A 17,563-nucleotide genomic window follows, 5' to 3' on the forward strand; every position below is an offset into this window, starting at 1 on the left:
CCCCCCCGTGTACATCAGCGGTATAGTTCTCTATAATTAGCCACTAATCACTACCTGTCTAATACTCTATACAATGCTAAGCTATGTCATGTATGTATGTATGTATGTATGTATGTATGTATGTATGCTTTGCTATGATATGTATGCATGTTTACTGTTATATGTATGCATGCATGCACAGAGTTCTCGTCCACTGTTTGTTTTCATTTCTTTCAAAACATAACTATGGCGTGCAGAAAAAATATCTTAATTTATAAATTCATCCTTTAGTCATATTTTGATCGGCGACAAACCCCGTTCACACAGCTCTGCGACCTTACGAAGACCATGTCGATCATCCCCGATCTGAAAAAATCCAGCAATTTGGGAAATTAAAGACTACATCACGACTGTACTGCGATGCGTCTACGTCTAAAGCGCTGCTCACTCGCTGCCACTACAATTACACCTAGACCAATGCCGACCAAGCGGTCGTTTCTACTACGCTGCCGCTACGATTACACCTAGACCTATGCCGACAATGCGGTCGTTTCTACTACGCTGCCGCTACGATTACACCTAGATCAATGCCGACCAAGCGGTCGTTTCTACTACGTTGCCGCTACAACGTACAGGACCATACAACGTTGTTACACAGACCCAGAAGATTGTAGGACGATGTCGCTATGCTGGTGCCGACCATATTACGCTTCTTGTACGCGTCCAGTAGGATTTGTGGTGATGTCTATATAAATCGGGGGTGTTCAAGCATTTCTTCAGTTTTGTCCCGACTTCGAAGATGAACGGATTACGTTGCCGCTACGACGTACAGGTACAGGACCATTTCTTTTTACTACGACCACAGAGATCTCACCACGATGCTCTCAGCTGCTTGTACGATAATGGCTTTCCCACTATGTTCTTTTGTGCACGTTCACAATAAGCACGGGGAGAACGAGCAGCTTCCCGATCTGGGAGAACCCATCCCGACCAAACCACGCTCATGGAGATCCTCCCACGTTCGGCCCACGATTGTCCCCGATTGGCCACGCTCTAGGCCACTTTTCCATCGTAGTAGAAGTGGCGTCTATCTATGTTTCAGTTACAACGAAGTCACTTACTCGTCGCAATCAATAGCAAGACTTTTACAATGACATAAAAACGAGAAGTTTTCGATTGAAATACGCGAATAATGAACTATTTTTTTGAGAAATCCTGGAAACAAACTCGGACAAAGTGCATGATAAATGTTGTTCTATAGATAAAATGTGTGACTTATTTTAAAATAATAACACAACTTTTTACCGTTAGGTCAGAAGGCAAATCCTGGTTCATGTCGGAGTTGAGAAAAGAATAAAAAAAAACCAGGTCTTCTGCATAAACAATTGGAATGGAACGCTGCACCTCATCATTTACATCTATACCATTACAACCTAGAAACTAGCGTACCAACTTAAACCTTCAGTCAGAGATTTGTTAGCGGATGTCACTGGGTCGCTTAACACTTTTATACCCGTAAATAAGCATAACGGCTCATCATATGTGGATGTTCGTGCGCACATTAAATGGAGTGTTTATTAAGAATGAACATACCTGCCGTTAAGATGACATTGTTAAGTTGAACATCGCGCCCTACCCCGATACCCACGAGTGTGAATATTACCCCTACCCCGAGATCCACGTGTATGAATATCGCGCCCCCTACCCCGAGACCCACGTGTGTGAATATTGCGCCCTTAACACCGAGACCCAAGTGTGCGAAAATCGCTTCCTACCCCGAGGTCAACGTGTGTGAACATCGCCCCTTACCCCGAGACCCACGTGTGTGAATATCGCGCCCCTTACACCGAGACCCACGAATGTGAATATCGCGCCCCTACACCGAGACCCACGTGTGCGAACCGCGCCCCTTACACCGAGACCCACGTGTGTGAATATCGCGCCCCTACCCCGAAACCCGCGTGTGTGAATATCGCCCCATACCCCGAGACCCACGTGTGTATATATCTCGCCCCTTACACCGAGACCAACGAATGTGAATTTCGCGCCCCTACACCGAGCCCCACGTGTGTGAATATCGCGCCCCCTACACCGAGACCAACGTGTGTGAACATCGCCCCCTACACCGAGACCCAGGAGACCCACGTGTGTGAACATCGCCACCTACCCCGAGACCCACGGGTGAGAACATTGCCCCCTACCCCGAGACCTGTGTGAACATTTGCCCCCTACCCCGAGACCCAGGAGTGTGAAAATCACCCCCTACCCCGGGACTCATGAGTGTGAAAATTGTGCGAACATCGCGCGCTTAACCCGAGACCCACGTGTGTATATATCTCGCCCCTTACACCGAGACCCACGTGTTGGAATATCGCGCCCCCTACACCGAGACCAACGTGTGTGAACATCGCCCCTTACCCCGAGACCCACGGATGTGAATATCGCGCCCCTTACACCGAGGCCCACGAATGTGAATATCGCGCCCCTTACACCGAGGCCCACGAATGTGAATATCGCCCCCCTACCCCGAGACCCATGAGTGTGAACATTGCCGCCTACACCGGGACTCACGAGTGTGAAAATCGCGCCCTACCCCAAAACCCACGAGTTTGAACATCGCCCCCTACCCCGATACCCACGAGTGTTATCATCGCCCCCTACCCCGAGATCCACGGGTGTGAATATCTCGCCCCTACCCCAACACCCACGAATGGGGAAATCGCGCCCTACCCCAAAACCCACGAGTTTGAACATCGTCCCCTACCCCGATACCCACGAGTGTGAATATTCCCCCTACCCCGAGATCCACGGGTGTGAATATCTCGCCCCTACCCCAACACCCACGAATGAGAAAATCGCGCCCTACCCCAAAACCCACGAGTTTGAACATCGCCCCCTACCCGGAGACCCACGTGTGGGAACATCGCCCCCTACCCCGAGACACACGTGTGTAAATATCGCGTACCTTACACCGAGACCCACGAATGGCAATATCGCGCCCCTACACCGAGGCCCACGTGTGCGAACCGCGCCCCTTACCCCGAGTCCCACGTGTGTGAATATCACGCCCCCTACCCCGAGACCCATGAGTGTGAATATCGCGCCCCTACACCGAGGCCCACGTGTGCGAACCGCGCCCCTTACCCCGAGACCCACGGATGTGAATATCGCGCCCCTTACACCGAGCCCCACGTGTGTGAATATCACGCCCCCTACCCCGAGGCCCGCGTGTATGAACATCGCTCCCTACCCGGAGACCCACGTGTGTGAACATCGCACCATACCCCGAAAACCACGAGTTTGAACATCGGCCCCTACTCCGAGACCCAAGAATGTCAATATTGCGCCCCTACCCCGAGACCCACGAGTGTGAATATCGCCCCCTCCCCCGAGATCCACGTGTGTGAATATCTCGCCCCTACCCCAACACCCACGAATGTGAAAATCGCGCCCTACCCCAACACCCACGAGTTTGAACATCGTCCCCTACCCCGATACCCACGAATTTGAATATCGCGCCCCTACCCATGAGACCCACGTATGTTAACATCGCACCATACCCCAAGAACCACGAGTTTGAACATCGCCCCCAACCCTGAAACCCACGAATGTGAATATTGCGCCCCTACCCCGAGACCCACGAGTGTGAACATCGCCCTCTACCCTGATACCCCCGAGTGTGAACATCGCCCCCTACCCCGAGATCCACGTGTGTGAATATCTCGCCCCTACCCCGAGACCCACGAGTGTGAACATCGCCCCATTCCCCGAGACCCACGAGTGTGAACATCGCCCCATACCCCAAGAACCACGAGTGTGAACATCGCCACATACCCCCAGACCCACGAGTGTGAACATCGCCCCATACCCCAAGAACCACGAGTGTGAACATCGCCACATACCCCGAGACCCACGAGTGCGAACATCGAGACCCACGAATGTGAATATCGCGCCCCTACACCGAGACCCACGTGTGTGAACGTCGCCCCCTACCCCACGAATATGAATATCGCGCCCCCTACCTCGAGACCCACGAGTGTGAATATCGCCCCCTACCCCGAGATCCACGTGTGTGAATATCGCCGCCTACACCGAGACCCACGGGTGTGAACGTCGCCCCCTACCCCACGAATCTGAATATCGAGCCCCCTCCCTCGAGACCCACGAGTGTGAATATCGCCCCCTTCCCCGAGATCCACGTCTGTGAATATCTCGCCCCTACCCACACACCCACGAATGTGAATATCGCGCCCCCTACACCGAGACTCATGAGTATGACAATCGCGCCCTACCCCGGGACTCATGAGTGTGAAAATCGCGCCCTACCCCGGGACCCACGAGTTAGAACATCGCCCCTTACCCCGAGACCCACGAATGTGAATATTGCGCCCCTACCCCGACACCCACGAGTGTGAACATCGCCCCCTACCCCGATACCCACGAGTGTTATCATCGCCCCCTACCCCGAGATCCACGTGTGTGAATATCTCGCCCCTACCCCAACACCCACGAATGTGAACATCGCGCCCCTACCCCTGAGACCCACGTGTGTGAGCATTGCCCCATACCCCAAGACCCACGAGTGTGAACATCGCCCCCTACACCGAGACCCATGAGTGTGAAAATCGCGCCCTACCCCGGGACTCATGAGTGTGAAAATCGCGCCCTACCCCGGGACCCACGAGTGTGAACATCGCCCCATACCCCAAGACCCACGAGTGTCAACATCGCCCAATACCCCGAGACCCACGAATGTGAACATCGCCCCATACTCCGAGACCCACGAGTGTGAACATCGCCCCATACCCCGAGACCCACGAGTGTGAATATCGCGCCTCTACCCCGAGACCCACGTGTGAACAACGCCCTACGCCGAGAACCATGAATGTGAATATCGCGCCCCTTCCCCTGTGACCCACGTGTGTGAACATCGCCCCCTACCCCAAGACCCACGAGTGTGAACATCGCCCCCTACACCGAGACCCATGAGTGTGAAAATCGCGCCCTACCCCGGGACTCATGAGTGTGAAAATCGCGCCCTACCCTGGGACCCACGAGTGTGAACATCGTCCCATACCCCGATAACCAAGAGTGTGAATATCGCGCCTCTACCCCGAGACCCACGTGTGTGAACATCGCACCCCCAACGCCGAGAACCATGAATGTGAATATCGCGCCCCTGCCCCGAGTCCCACGTGTAAACAACGCCCTACGCCGAGACCCATGAGTGTGAACATTGCCCCCTACACCGGGACTCATGAGTGTGAAAATCGCGCCCTACCCCGGGACCCACGAGTGTGAACATCGCCCCATACCCCAAGACCCACGAGTGTGAACATCGCCCCATCCCCCGAGACCCACGAGTGTGAACATCGCCCCATCCCCCGAGACCCACGAGTGTGAACATCGCCCCCTCCCCCAAGACCCACGAGTGTGAACATCGCCCCATCCCCCGAGACCCACGAGTGTGAACATCGCCCCCTACCCCGAGACCCACGAGTGTGAACATCGCCCCCTACCCCGAGACCCACGAGTGTGAACATCGCCCCATACCCCGAGACCCACGAATGTGAACATCGCCCCATACCCCGAGACTCACGTGTGTGTGAACATCGCACCCCCTACCCTGAGACGTTTTGTGATTATAACATCACATCAGCAGGTTTGTGTACACATGATGAAGTGCTGAATCGTTTGACATTTATTGTAAAAACCAGTTCACGCCGAAGAACGAGTAAAACAGCATTTGATTATCTCATTTTTGCCACAAACGGACTTTTCTGTGACTATTAGCTAGGTTTACATGTAGCATTTTTGTTGGGTGTTGATGAGACGATTAATGATACTTTTCTCAGCAGAAAACCTAGTATGTATAATGAAGTAGCATCTGAAACGAGATGTGCTCTGAAATAAACACAATACATGAACTATTAAATCCATTATCATGACCTCTCACGGAAAGAACAATAATGTAGACTTGCGTGTTATTCATTCCATTTGACTTTAAAATCGATGTCCACGAAAGTACACTGTGCCTGTATGTACAGCATTGTGTTGCTGACGACGTCTACATACTGGTATAGGACAAAACAGTAAGGTCAGTAAATACATACCTAACGAGACTCCGCCAACTACCATTCCATGTTCTTCCTACCTGCTGATTTCGATACAGAGGATAATACATGCCTTTTACCATATCACACCCAGTATCAACCCGAGACTCAAATATCAGCCTGAGGGCCGAGGGTCCGAGGGCTGATATTGGTCGAAGGTTGATACTGAGGGTGATATGGAAAAGGCATGTTTTATTCTGTTTATTACATACTTACTAATAAAATATGGATAGATCTGCTATCTTATGATTTTTTTTTTTCAAAGATACATGTAGGAAAAATTAGGAGTGTTCCAAAAGGGGTGTGATACGGGTTCTACGGGTTTTGGGGTGTGATACGGCGACGGCTGATATGGTTTAGAGCAATCGTGTCGTATCGTATGTACAAAAAAACTGTATTTATTAGTAAGCATATTTAAATTTCAATGAATAGCAGTAAAATATATGTCGGTATATATGAAGTGTCATGTTTACTACTAACACATGTAAAGGCCACAGGTGTTATAAAATAGTTCGCCTGTGACGTTGTAAACTTTTACCAGGTCATACATGTACCTATGGTTCGCTGTAAGCAGTGACCTCGAGGACGACGTATGCACTGATGATATCTGAATATGACCCCAACAAATTACAGCCCGAATGAACAAAGGAAAGACCAGATCGGTATTAATCATAAGGTGTGTGACAGGTTTCGGCTGTTGACAATGTAAGTAAAACCAACCAAATCTCCTTCAAATGTACACGCAAGCCACAGGTGCATGGCGGAAATTATACAATGTACTATATATATACTATATACATTTCTAACGAATCAGAAAGCACGAGTGTACGAGCGGACGAATATATTCATGAGTGCGCGGGCGGCACGAGTTAATACTTTCTGATTCGTTAGAAAAACACAAGTGTGGGGTCTTGCTTTTATCACATACAAAATGTACCTTCTGTATATGGTTGAGATCGATACAAAGATTTTATAAACTTTGATATTTTTTGCAAATACCGGAAACTTTTCAGTTCGCCATGACAAGGGGATTCCAATAAAAAGTAGTTCCGGCTTGTAGGTAAATACAACATTCCGTATTGCACATGTGCAATACAGAACGTTTTATTTCATGCTCTGAAATTGCTTGTATTACTATAACAAGATTCAACAGGTATGTGATAAAATGCAGTGTAACATGCAACACTTCACAACAAATCTTCCTAGTGAAAATTACCAACAGTTTGGATCGCATAACAACAAAGTTTAAATTTCCGCTCAGGATAAACTCATGCTAAGTCACCTCAGGACTCCAATACCAAGTCACTATTCAGCAATATTCTGCCGTCACGACTCCCACATCAAGTCACTATTCAGCACTATTCTGACGTCACGACTCCCACAACAAGTCACTATTCAGCGCAACTCTGACGTCACAACTCCAACACCAAGTCACACTTCAGCACTACTCTGACGTCACAACTTCCACAACAAGTCACTATTCAAAGCCACTCTGACGTCACGACTCCCACATCAAGTCACAATTCAACGCTATTCTGACGTCACGACTCCCACACCAAGTCACTATTCAGCACTATTCTGACGTCACAACTCCCACACCAAGTCACTATTCAGCACTATTCTGACGTCACGACTCCCCCACCAAGTCACTATTCAGCACTATTCTGACGTCACAACTTCCACACCAAGTCACTAGTCAGCACTATTCTGACATCACGACTCCCACAACAAGTCACTATTCAAAGCCACTCTGACCTTACAACTCCAACACCAAGTCACAATTCAACGCCACTCTGACGTCACAACTCCCACATCAAGTCACTTTTTAGCGCTACTCCGACGTCAAGACTCCTACACCAAACCACTGTTCAGTAAGGCCGTTCTATCAGTACGACTTCCTGATGACATACAGGCTTATACTGCTACAATATATTCGTAATGACAAATGATTGATTAATAATAGTTATCTGTTAATTTTGGGTCCGTCAGCTTTTAATTATTTCCGAGGTTATGTAGCAAATGGAGATATGCTTGTTATTTCCCGGAGGTAGTCGAACAAATCCTCTTACACGTATTGGTAATTAAAAGTGCAACGAATCTTGTGTATAGTGATACATAGGATTGTTTTCTATATCTTTTATAGCGGTATTTAGGATTATATGCCCATCATCATCATCATCAGATGGTTGGCTATTTAAATCTCCTGTTCTTCGTGTTCCGTCCCCCGTCCTTATACAATTCTTGTTATCATTGCTATCCAAGAAGTAGTTGACAGTTCTTCACAAGTTTCATACGAAAGTTTCCATTGGTCCCTTGTTGTATGCTCTGTGTTTCATTTTGGGACTTACAGGAAATCAAAATGGCCGCCATACAGCCATCTTGGATTTTGAGATCCCAAGCTTGTTTTCGCTATTTCTCAAGAAGACATGACATACATGTATCTTTCTCAAATTTCATTTGGAGGCTTCCCTTGGCCGGTTGTTGTGAATGTTTCATTTTGGGAATAGTTGGAAAAACAAAACGGCCGCTGTCATCTTGGATTTTGAGATTTCAATAAAAAATTGTTATCACTATTACTAAGGAAGTTAAAAATGAACAATGACCTCACTTTGAAGGTCTGTCTCAAACCCAGCGTTATAGAAATATTAAATCAAAAGTTACCACAAGCTATGTTTACTTCTGACAAGATTATCAAACCAACAGATAAATGAAGAGAAATGAGATTACATGGAACTAATGGATATCCTACTACATGTATGTCGGGCAATACGATCCTCTGGGACCACGTCATGCTGTCCCATATCGTGAATAGCGATTTATATAGTTCTATTTTGTCTACATTGTATATCGCGGTATAAAAGTCTAAAGGATGTATTAGTTTATATTGTATATTTCTGAACAAAAGTCAAAAGCATTGTTTTGTCTACATTGTATATGCATAACTGTACACAAGTTTTAAGGTCGTGTACTCTAAATCATCCACATTAAGACGTGTTCTTGTTGTAGTGTTTGACTATCCCCCCGAACATATCTGAGACGTAATTTCGTAACATTTTGATTCTTATCCGCGATTGTCATAACGAAATCACATCGAAACGAACTTACCGTTGTAAAACAGGATTAAACATCTTCATGTTCTATATTACGACTATGCTGTGTGTAGTTACAGTGTGACGTATATACAACACGCGCTGACAGTCACACTAGGGTATCTGATAATCAAGCCCCATGTGTCGTAGCTTGTAAGAATTCAGAATGTTTTTCCTAGACCATTTCGTTCCCTGTACCTATAACTAAACGTGCGTGTTTTTACACAATATGATACCAGTAGCACGGTACCACTGATCCGGACTAATAGCAGTTAATCTATTGAGTAATATCTGGAGACATTGGATCCGGGTGACGTGTAGCGCGACGCTTCCGCGTTAGATAACCTGATCGACATCCTCACCCCAACCCCCTATTCTTATGTAAAATATATTTCTCCTTATCAAACCTTAAAAAAAATCGTCTATGAGCTGAACACTTCGGACTCGAGTGCGTCGTAGCTGACATGTAAGGAAATCAATAGTTGCACGCAAATCAAAACTTTCCAAATGTACTATTTTAAATCAATCTAATTGAAATTAGACTTGCAATTTCGCTCCTCTACGAACTCCAGTAGAATGTATTGGTGTGTAATTGTATCGGAGTGTATCGTAGAGGAGAGGAATGTCAAGTCTAACTTAAATAAGAATGTAATTTAAGTCTAATGACCGTACAATACCTTCTCAAGTCTAACTTAAATAAGAATGTAATGTAAGTCTAGTGACCGTACAATACCTTCTCAAGTCCAACTTAAATAAGAATGTAATGTAAGTCTAATGACCGTACAATACCTTCCCGATAGATCAGTCCCACTCACAATTGTCGACACTACTAAAGTTAGTTTCTGTCCCATTAATCGGCGTTTTGTGGATGGAGGATCCCTCACCATCGCTCACTAAGGACGGCCAGATAATAAACTGTACCATCCTTGAAACTCTGCACCTCTGAAATCACTATCAAGATTCCACAAAGTGGCGCGTGCAGAGTGTTCGATTTCGTTATGACCTATTCCAGCGGCGCGGAGAACGTAAAAGTGCAGACGAACCTGGCATGTACGTCGTTTACAGTAATGACAATTGTTTTATTCTCATTAACAATACAGTGTAGATAATACATATATACCAATGGGTGGCAATAATACATGGTGTAACTGTCGTGGTTAAGGTCAGCTGAAATGTACGCTGTGACGTAATGATCGACGTAGGGCCGCGTTAATCCGGGTTACATAAAGGTCAGGACTGAGGGTGTGAACTTTCATGGAATTATAAAATATGTCAACCTATATTTCAGCATTTGGCCATAAAAGCAACCCTGCAAAACAAGTTTTTGTAGAAATAAAGACATTCCATCGTAAATGTTATCTAGTGTTTCAGCCAGATATGACGTATGTGTCATACATTCAGATTCTAAAACCCTTTATTCACTGTCATACAGCCTCGACGATTGTGCTCATATAGTTATGATGTTGGAATATCAAACTTGGTGTCACATGATAAAGCCACCAGAGTCGGGGCTGGTCCCCAGAGGTCAATCCTTGTAGTATGATTTTTTTCCCATTTGTTCATGGACAGCGATTGGCTATACGGTTATAGAGCTGTGAGAGGGACGTGGAGTCTACTTGGCCCTAAGATACCCCAGACCCAATTTGATCGAAATACCCTGATCAGTACAGAAGGTGTAATATTTTAAATATTTGCCTTAATTTACTTTTTGGTCCGCCCCTCCGTTCCTAGTGAACCCACGTCTTCCGTGTGTGCAACGTTTAGTCCCCTTCGCCCATTAACCGTCCAGACAAAATTTAGTCAACATCCTTTCAGTCGTCCTGGACTAGTAGCATTTAAAAGGAAAAGTTGTCGGCCGGAGACCGAAGCAATGCCACGTACTGGTTATAGTGTAGAATATGTACATTTCGTATATTGTGCAATCGCTCTTAGTCGTAACTTATATGTTATAGTATATGCGTGTGTGTGTAGGGGGTTAACCTGACATATGAACTATTTAGACGATCTGTCACATATTTAGGTATACATGTATACGTTTATCAAACAATGTCTACAGGACAATACATACTTCAGTGTAGCTACCTTATGCTCGTATTTCTATATACCTGTATAATGTATACCAACACGCTAGTCTGAAATCACATGTTTACATCTGTAACGCTAACATGTATAAAACATAATATACGGCTCCATTTACCTATCTAGATTAAAAGTCATGTTACCACGCTATTTATGGTATTACGACCTGCATTTTGTATTCTGACGAATTAACATCTAAGCTTAATTAGAATCGTCTACCTGAACAGCAACAGATATTTCCATAGCTACATACACATCAAACGAACTAGGTATACATATGTCATTTTTCGGGACTACTTAATGCGAATAAAGTTGTTTTAAGAAGTATTGGCGAACTTTGGGCGGGCTCCGGTCCTGATACAGGTGTGTTGATACAAAGTAGTTGTGTTGAGACAATTAAGAACATATTGGTCGTAATTTGAAGTACAATGTAGATGATCGGATGATATTTCCTGTTCTCCGGATATGTGCCGATAGTTCCCGTCTATTCTCATTGTTCATGCAACCTAACATTATGAAATCTTTTGATATGCTGAATTAAGTTATAGGCTGATAGTCACGGTATGACGCTCACATTTAACTAGGATTAAGGTATTTCTTGTATTCTAATTCTGTAGAACGTAATACCCTCTCGAACTGAGCCAGTTACGTACCGATCTTGTTTTAAATTACTCATAAATCTGACAGAAAAAATAACCCCACTACAATGAAACCTACAATGTGGTCTTTATACACAAAAATATACTACAAGGGGATAATTTACATAAAAAAACACACGGGAGAGTTATTGTACAAGAATAATATATACATCACCCTCATATAGGTATTGAAGTAATATGCTTTAAAGTAAAAACATTTTAAAACGATTGACATTCTCCCGGGGTATCATCTTACTTTTGTCACCCTGTAGCTTTAACATAGCTTTTTACTTGTACTCTTAATAGCTAATACATGTATCTTTATGTAAAAACACGCGTTTTACAGATATTTCATACAGACTTACCTTCAACGAATTATAGACATATATCCCAAGTAAGAGCACTTGTGCGTTAATCCAGAAGTATCACTTAAACTCTGCAGGTACGATAGCACTGCACACTGCACAGGTCTCTAGATCACATCATCAAAACATGTTGCATTTCTGTAAATGTCACACCTCTGGAAGTGAACACCTGTCGGCTGGTCAGGTACCTGTCAGTGATCGTCTCGTACACACTAAACCGTGAGTCGGAAGGCCGGGAAGTAAGATCCGGAACATTAGATGCAATGGAACAGTTGTGACGAGCTGTGTTAGTGTCCAGCTCCACTAACGGACGGGGATATACATCGATTATACATATCGAGTTATGTAACACTCTGCAACATCATATCATGTCCTCTGACGGATGGCGTGGCGATCACTCTAAGCAACTTAAAATACCATCGGTAATTTCCAAAACATGACACGCCTGTGTCGGTTAACAACTGCCGCAGGCTCGCGTGATTTGCATGTCACATTTCGTGTACCTATTTCTTAACTTTTATATATATGTCAGTTCAACATACACTGGTATGAAGAACCTGTGCTTCGTAGTCGGGGGTCACAATGTGCCCGAGAACGTTATTCAAGCACCAAATCTAATAGCATTCGGAAACCGCATTGATGATTTTTGGGAAAGTGATGAAAGGAGATTCACAACAACATTGGAGTGACGTCACATCAAAAAAAATTTATTTAAAGAGGCAGATATATGCCTGCGTTCAGAATGCCTCAAACGTCACAGTCAGGTACTGGTTTTTTTACGATGTAGCCTCCCAAATGTCACAGACAGGTACTGATTCTGTACGATGTAGCCTCTCAAACGTCACAGACAGGTTATGATTCTGTACGATGTAGCCCCTCAAACGTCACAGACAGGTAATTAGTTTGTACGATGTAGCCCCTCAAACGTCACAGTCATGTACTGATTCTGTACGATGTAGCCCCTCAAACGTCACAGACAGGTAATTATTCTGTACGATGTAGCCCCTCAAACGTCACATTTGTACGATGTAGCCTCTCAAACGTCACAGACAGGTACTGATTCTGTACGATGTAGCCTCTCAAACGTCACAGACAGGTAATGATTCTGTACGATGTAGCCTCTCAAACGTCAAAGACAGGTTATGATTCTGTACGATGTAGCCTCTCAAACGTCACAGACAGGTAATGATTCTGTACGATGTAGCCCTTCAAACGTCACAGACAGGTAATTATTCTGTACGATGTAGCCTCTCAAACGTCACAGACAGGTAATGATTCTGTACGATGTATCAGCTGCAAGAAAAAGGTTAGATAACTTACGTACGGCGTCAAGTTATGTGTGAAGACAGTTAAAGACTTTTGACTTAAAACATATTTATTTTCCAAATGGGTACAAGGAATTTGGCACAAGCTATTGCAACTTATGAAGCCATCTCCCATCAACATTTCAATACCAAGTGATTCAAATCGAGAGACAATTACAATTAATACAAGTTAAAGGCAAAACTACATCAAGCAATGAGCTATATTGTAACTTTCATACAGATAACGTTTCTGGCGCCAGGTACACACAGTATTTGGCAATTTTATTCTCTGATTTTATTAACATTTTTTTACCTATTGAAACACTTAGTACACACATTCACGATTCCAAGCTAAATTTTACATGCACTAGCGTACGACCACCGGACGGCCGAGGGGATATACCGTTCTAGCGTACCACCACCGGACGGCCGAGGGGATATACCGTTCTCGGTGGTATGATATACATGTATGTACAATTATATACATAAACACATTTCTTCATTAACACGTAAACAATTACTCCCTGTGAACATACATAATCAATTTAGCATTAATCAAGTCAATATATTCAATATAAGAAAACATTAATGCCAAAGTCCGGATCGATTGCCAAAACAATCCATCGAGATCCGTCTTGTTACGGAGAGGTTGTGACTTTATAGCGGGCCAAATAAAAGCCATTCATCATAAATCACTTTTTGTTGGTTGAAACGCTTGACGGAGCCATAAGAATCGATCGCGGTGTGAAATCGATCGCCGTATTGCCTGGACCCGGTCATCTGCGGGATACACCCCACCCATATCGGGTAACAGGAAGTAGGGAGGACATCCTTCCCCACAGAGATCGATTGAGACCAATATATTCATGTATAGTACGTACGTATCAGGAAACGTCAAGGTGGCTTCCCGCTAACTTTCGCCAATTTTTCAATATATATCAAACACATAAAGCGCTACAGTAAGTATAAGACAAGTATTTAAATCTTTATAAACACCACCAGTGAAAGCTAAGCTTTAGACTTAAATGTAATCTGCCACAAAGCCAGCATTTAGTCTATGAACTAGCACCTGTCAAAAAGCTAGCATTTAGTCTATCAACTATCACCTGTCAAAAAGCTAGAATTAAGTCTATCAACTATCACCGGTCAGTAAGCTAGCATTTAGTCTATCAACTATCACCGTCCAAAAAAACAGCATTTAGTCTATCAACTACATGTATCACCCTGTCGAAAAGCTAGCATTTAGTCTATTAACTATCACCGGTCAAAAAGCTAGCATTAAGTCTATCAACTATCAATGTCTTAAAGCATGACACATTCTGAAATGCTTAGTCTGAAAGTAAACTTGCTCTAAAATGTAGCTAATGAAGAAACCGCCTAACCTTTGTAATTCAGTTTATAGTTGGTTGATATCATAGGGACCTGCTCTCAATGTATTTTGAGTTATAGTCATTTTACAAGTTTATGTAAACGCCAGCTCATGCCACGAGTTTACGAAAAAGTTGGAAAACAGACATCGACTTTTTCTGCTATCATGTCTCCGCGAACCCACAGTTCCTTTTGTTCCGAGTTTTTTGGTATTGTTGAACCGCGGAACCCGATACCCGGCACTAACAGTGTCTTCCCGGTTGTTTCATTATAGGTTCGGGTTTTCGCGGGGCTGCTTTACATCACGAAACACGCGATCGACACTTTTACTCAAATGCCATATTTTTGTGTTTAGAGTGGCACGGACCTTTTATTATTTGTCAACATATTCAGATTTCCTGGTAACATTGACATGCTATATTTGACAGAGGAATGTCCACACGGCTACGGTGTCGTAGTCGCGCATCTACGATGTAGCTGGAATGTTGGGGGTGAATCGTTCTACCACGTGTCTGTCATAACGGGGTCCTGATGACGTCGCCTACTCAGTTTGGAGGTCTAAGACAGCGCATTACGTACAGACTTCTTATGTCACAGTAGTCACTTAATCATCGATGATTTATCAATTAGTTCGTGCCCGAATATCAATATTGCAAGTGTTCCCTACGGCGAATTCACTTCCGGGACGGCTCTGTCGTGAAGTCACGAGGTATGGTGGGCACTCAACGTTTTAATTGACAAAATAGATTTCTTGAATTCTTCAAAACAAGGAGGTTATAAAGTTGCATTTGTATATATTTAAACAAAAACGCTTAAACTAGTCTGTTATCACACTATCTTTGGAAGTGGATGAAATCAGAGATTGTGATTCCAGTCCAGCAAGCGGCGGACGATGTTCCGTGTTCTATTTGTCCCGTGTCTAATAGGAATCATTATTCGATTGTTAATAGTAATATATTACTATTCATTAAAAAAAAATCGTTAAGTTTCAAAATTGAATTTCACGAATCACCATAAACTACTTAGTAATTCTAAGTTCATGATTTAAAACAGTACCGCGAACAAGTAATATCTAAACAATTAAATTACTTCGCGCGAGGAGTAGGCTCCCGTAATTACTAGTATGTTGTTTTTGTATACAATTAATTAACCATGGTTTCCCGCAAACCTGGACTGATCACATTACTTTTGTTTAAAAAACTTACTTAGGAGTCCGTTGTTGGTCAGCACATTCCTCGGTGTTCACACTAATGAATTGTTGGTGGGCTGTTGGTAACCTATATATACAGCTCTGTAAATGGTGTTATGTGGAATCCCAATCAGTTAATCAAGTCAAAGCATGCTCCGTTTATGTGTTAGAATTTGATGAGTGAGCACTGATTGCGTTAGCACTCGACTTATACATGGAGAGCTTTCCGCACAACATGTTTATAGAACGAGAGACAAAACAGAGATAGTTCTGTCACGAAATGACCATTACAACACATACCAATACATGTATAGCATTGTACGATACAAAATACCAACAAATCAAACTCGGTAAGGCTGGCCCTCACTGACGTCATCACTGGACCACCGTTCCTGTGGGTGTTCATGACACGTATCACAAAACAATAAATCGCTTTTCATTGAAAAATATTGTGATTTGATGAACACATACATGTATCTACAAATACTGTGGTTTGATGTTTTCTTTATTGTGATGTACATAAACTAGATAGTTTTGTTTAAACTGACACGTAGCTAGTACTTGTTTACAGTCATAGAAATGCTTTTATCGACGGTCGGTGTTAAGTCTGACGCTGTTGTGACAGTTTTAGATACTTATTACCATACATATTTCGTATGATCTGACAGGTGAACATTTTTCTATTCGAAGTAAATAACATTTGACCGATGCACTTACGTCTCCACCTATCTGTTGTTTGACTTGTGTGAATGTTTTTGACTCTTTAAAAACGCAAGAGAACTAGGTCTACTTGTAATTACGGTTAGACCTGTTGACTCTGGGAAATAAAAAGAACGAAAAGTAACGTGGATTTGAGGTAAATCACAGCTAATTTACGTATGTACCGAAGCAGATTTGAGGTAAATCACGGCTAATCTAGCTATGTACCGAAGCAGATTTGAGGTAAATCACGGCTAATCTAGCCTATGTACCGAAGCAGATTTGAGGTAAATCACGGCTAATTAGCTATGTAACGAAGCAGATTTGAGGTAAATCACGGCTAATCTAGCTATGTACCGAAGCAGATTTGAGGTAAATCACGGCTAATCTAGCCTATGTACCGAAGCAGATTTGAGGTAAATCACGGCTAATCTAGCTACATGTATATACAGAACTGGAATTAATATCTATCTGAGGAAAGAATGTCCTCACAGGTAAACAAGTAAAATACTAATGGTCCAAACAACCTTTAACATATAAATTCGTTTCACGCACTCCAGTTTTAAAGACAAACTTTAAAATACTCCCATAAATCCTGTTTTTTAGTTAAGGTATAATTCAGAGAAGTTTCTGTAAGAATAGTTTTACTGCGTCAGTTAAAATATATTTCAGACGTAGTAATAAAGCTTGTGGCTTTGGGACGTGTATCCGGCTGAGGTTAGCGGCACCGAGACTTGGGC

The 17,563-nt window shown here is 43.9% G+C and overlaps 2 protein-coding genes across 3 annotated transcripts in view; one reads left to right on the top strand and one right to left on the bottom strand.

The window, feature by feature from the left end:
• Positions 1-12,982, bottom strand: part of LOC110458458 (adenylate cyclase type 2-like) — a 91,878-nt gene extending 78,896 nt beyond the window's left edge. For both annotated transcript variants that reach the window (XM_021510160.1, XM_021510158.1), the window contains exon 1: positions 12,264-12,982. The gene's annotated coding sequence lies outside the window, so the exon portion shown is untranslated. The remainder of the gene's footprint in view (positions 1-12,263) is intronic.
• Positions 2,690-3,283, top strand: LOC110458486 (extensin-like). The gene has a single exon (XM_021510204.1). It carries the CDS (start codon positions 2,690-2,692, stop codon positions 3,281-3,283), a length of 594 nt encoding a protein of 197 aa, XP_021365879.1.
• Positions 12,983-17,563: the final 4,581 nt, after the last annotated feature.

The sequence above is a fragment of the Mizuhopecten yessoensis genome, unplaced genomic scaffold, assembly GCF_002113885.1.
Source record: "Mizuhopecten yessoensis strain PY_sf001 unplaced genomic scaffold, ASM211388v2 scaffold9615, whole genome shotgun sequence".
NCBI lineage: Eukaryota > Metazoa > Mollusca > Bivalvia > Pectinida > Pectinidae > Mizuhopecten > Mizuhopecten yessoensis.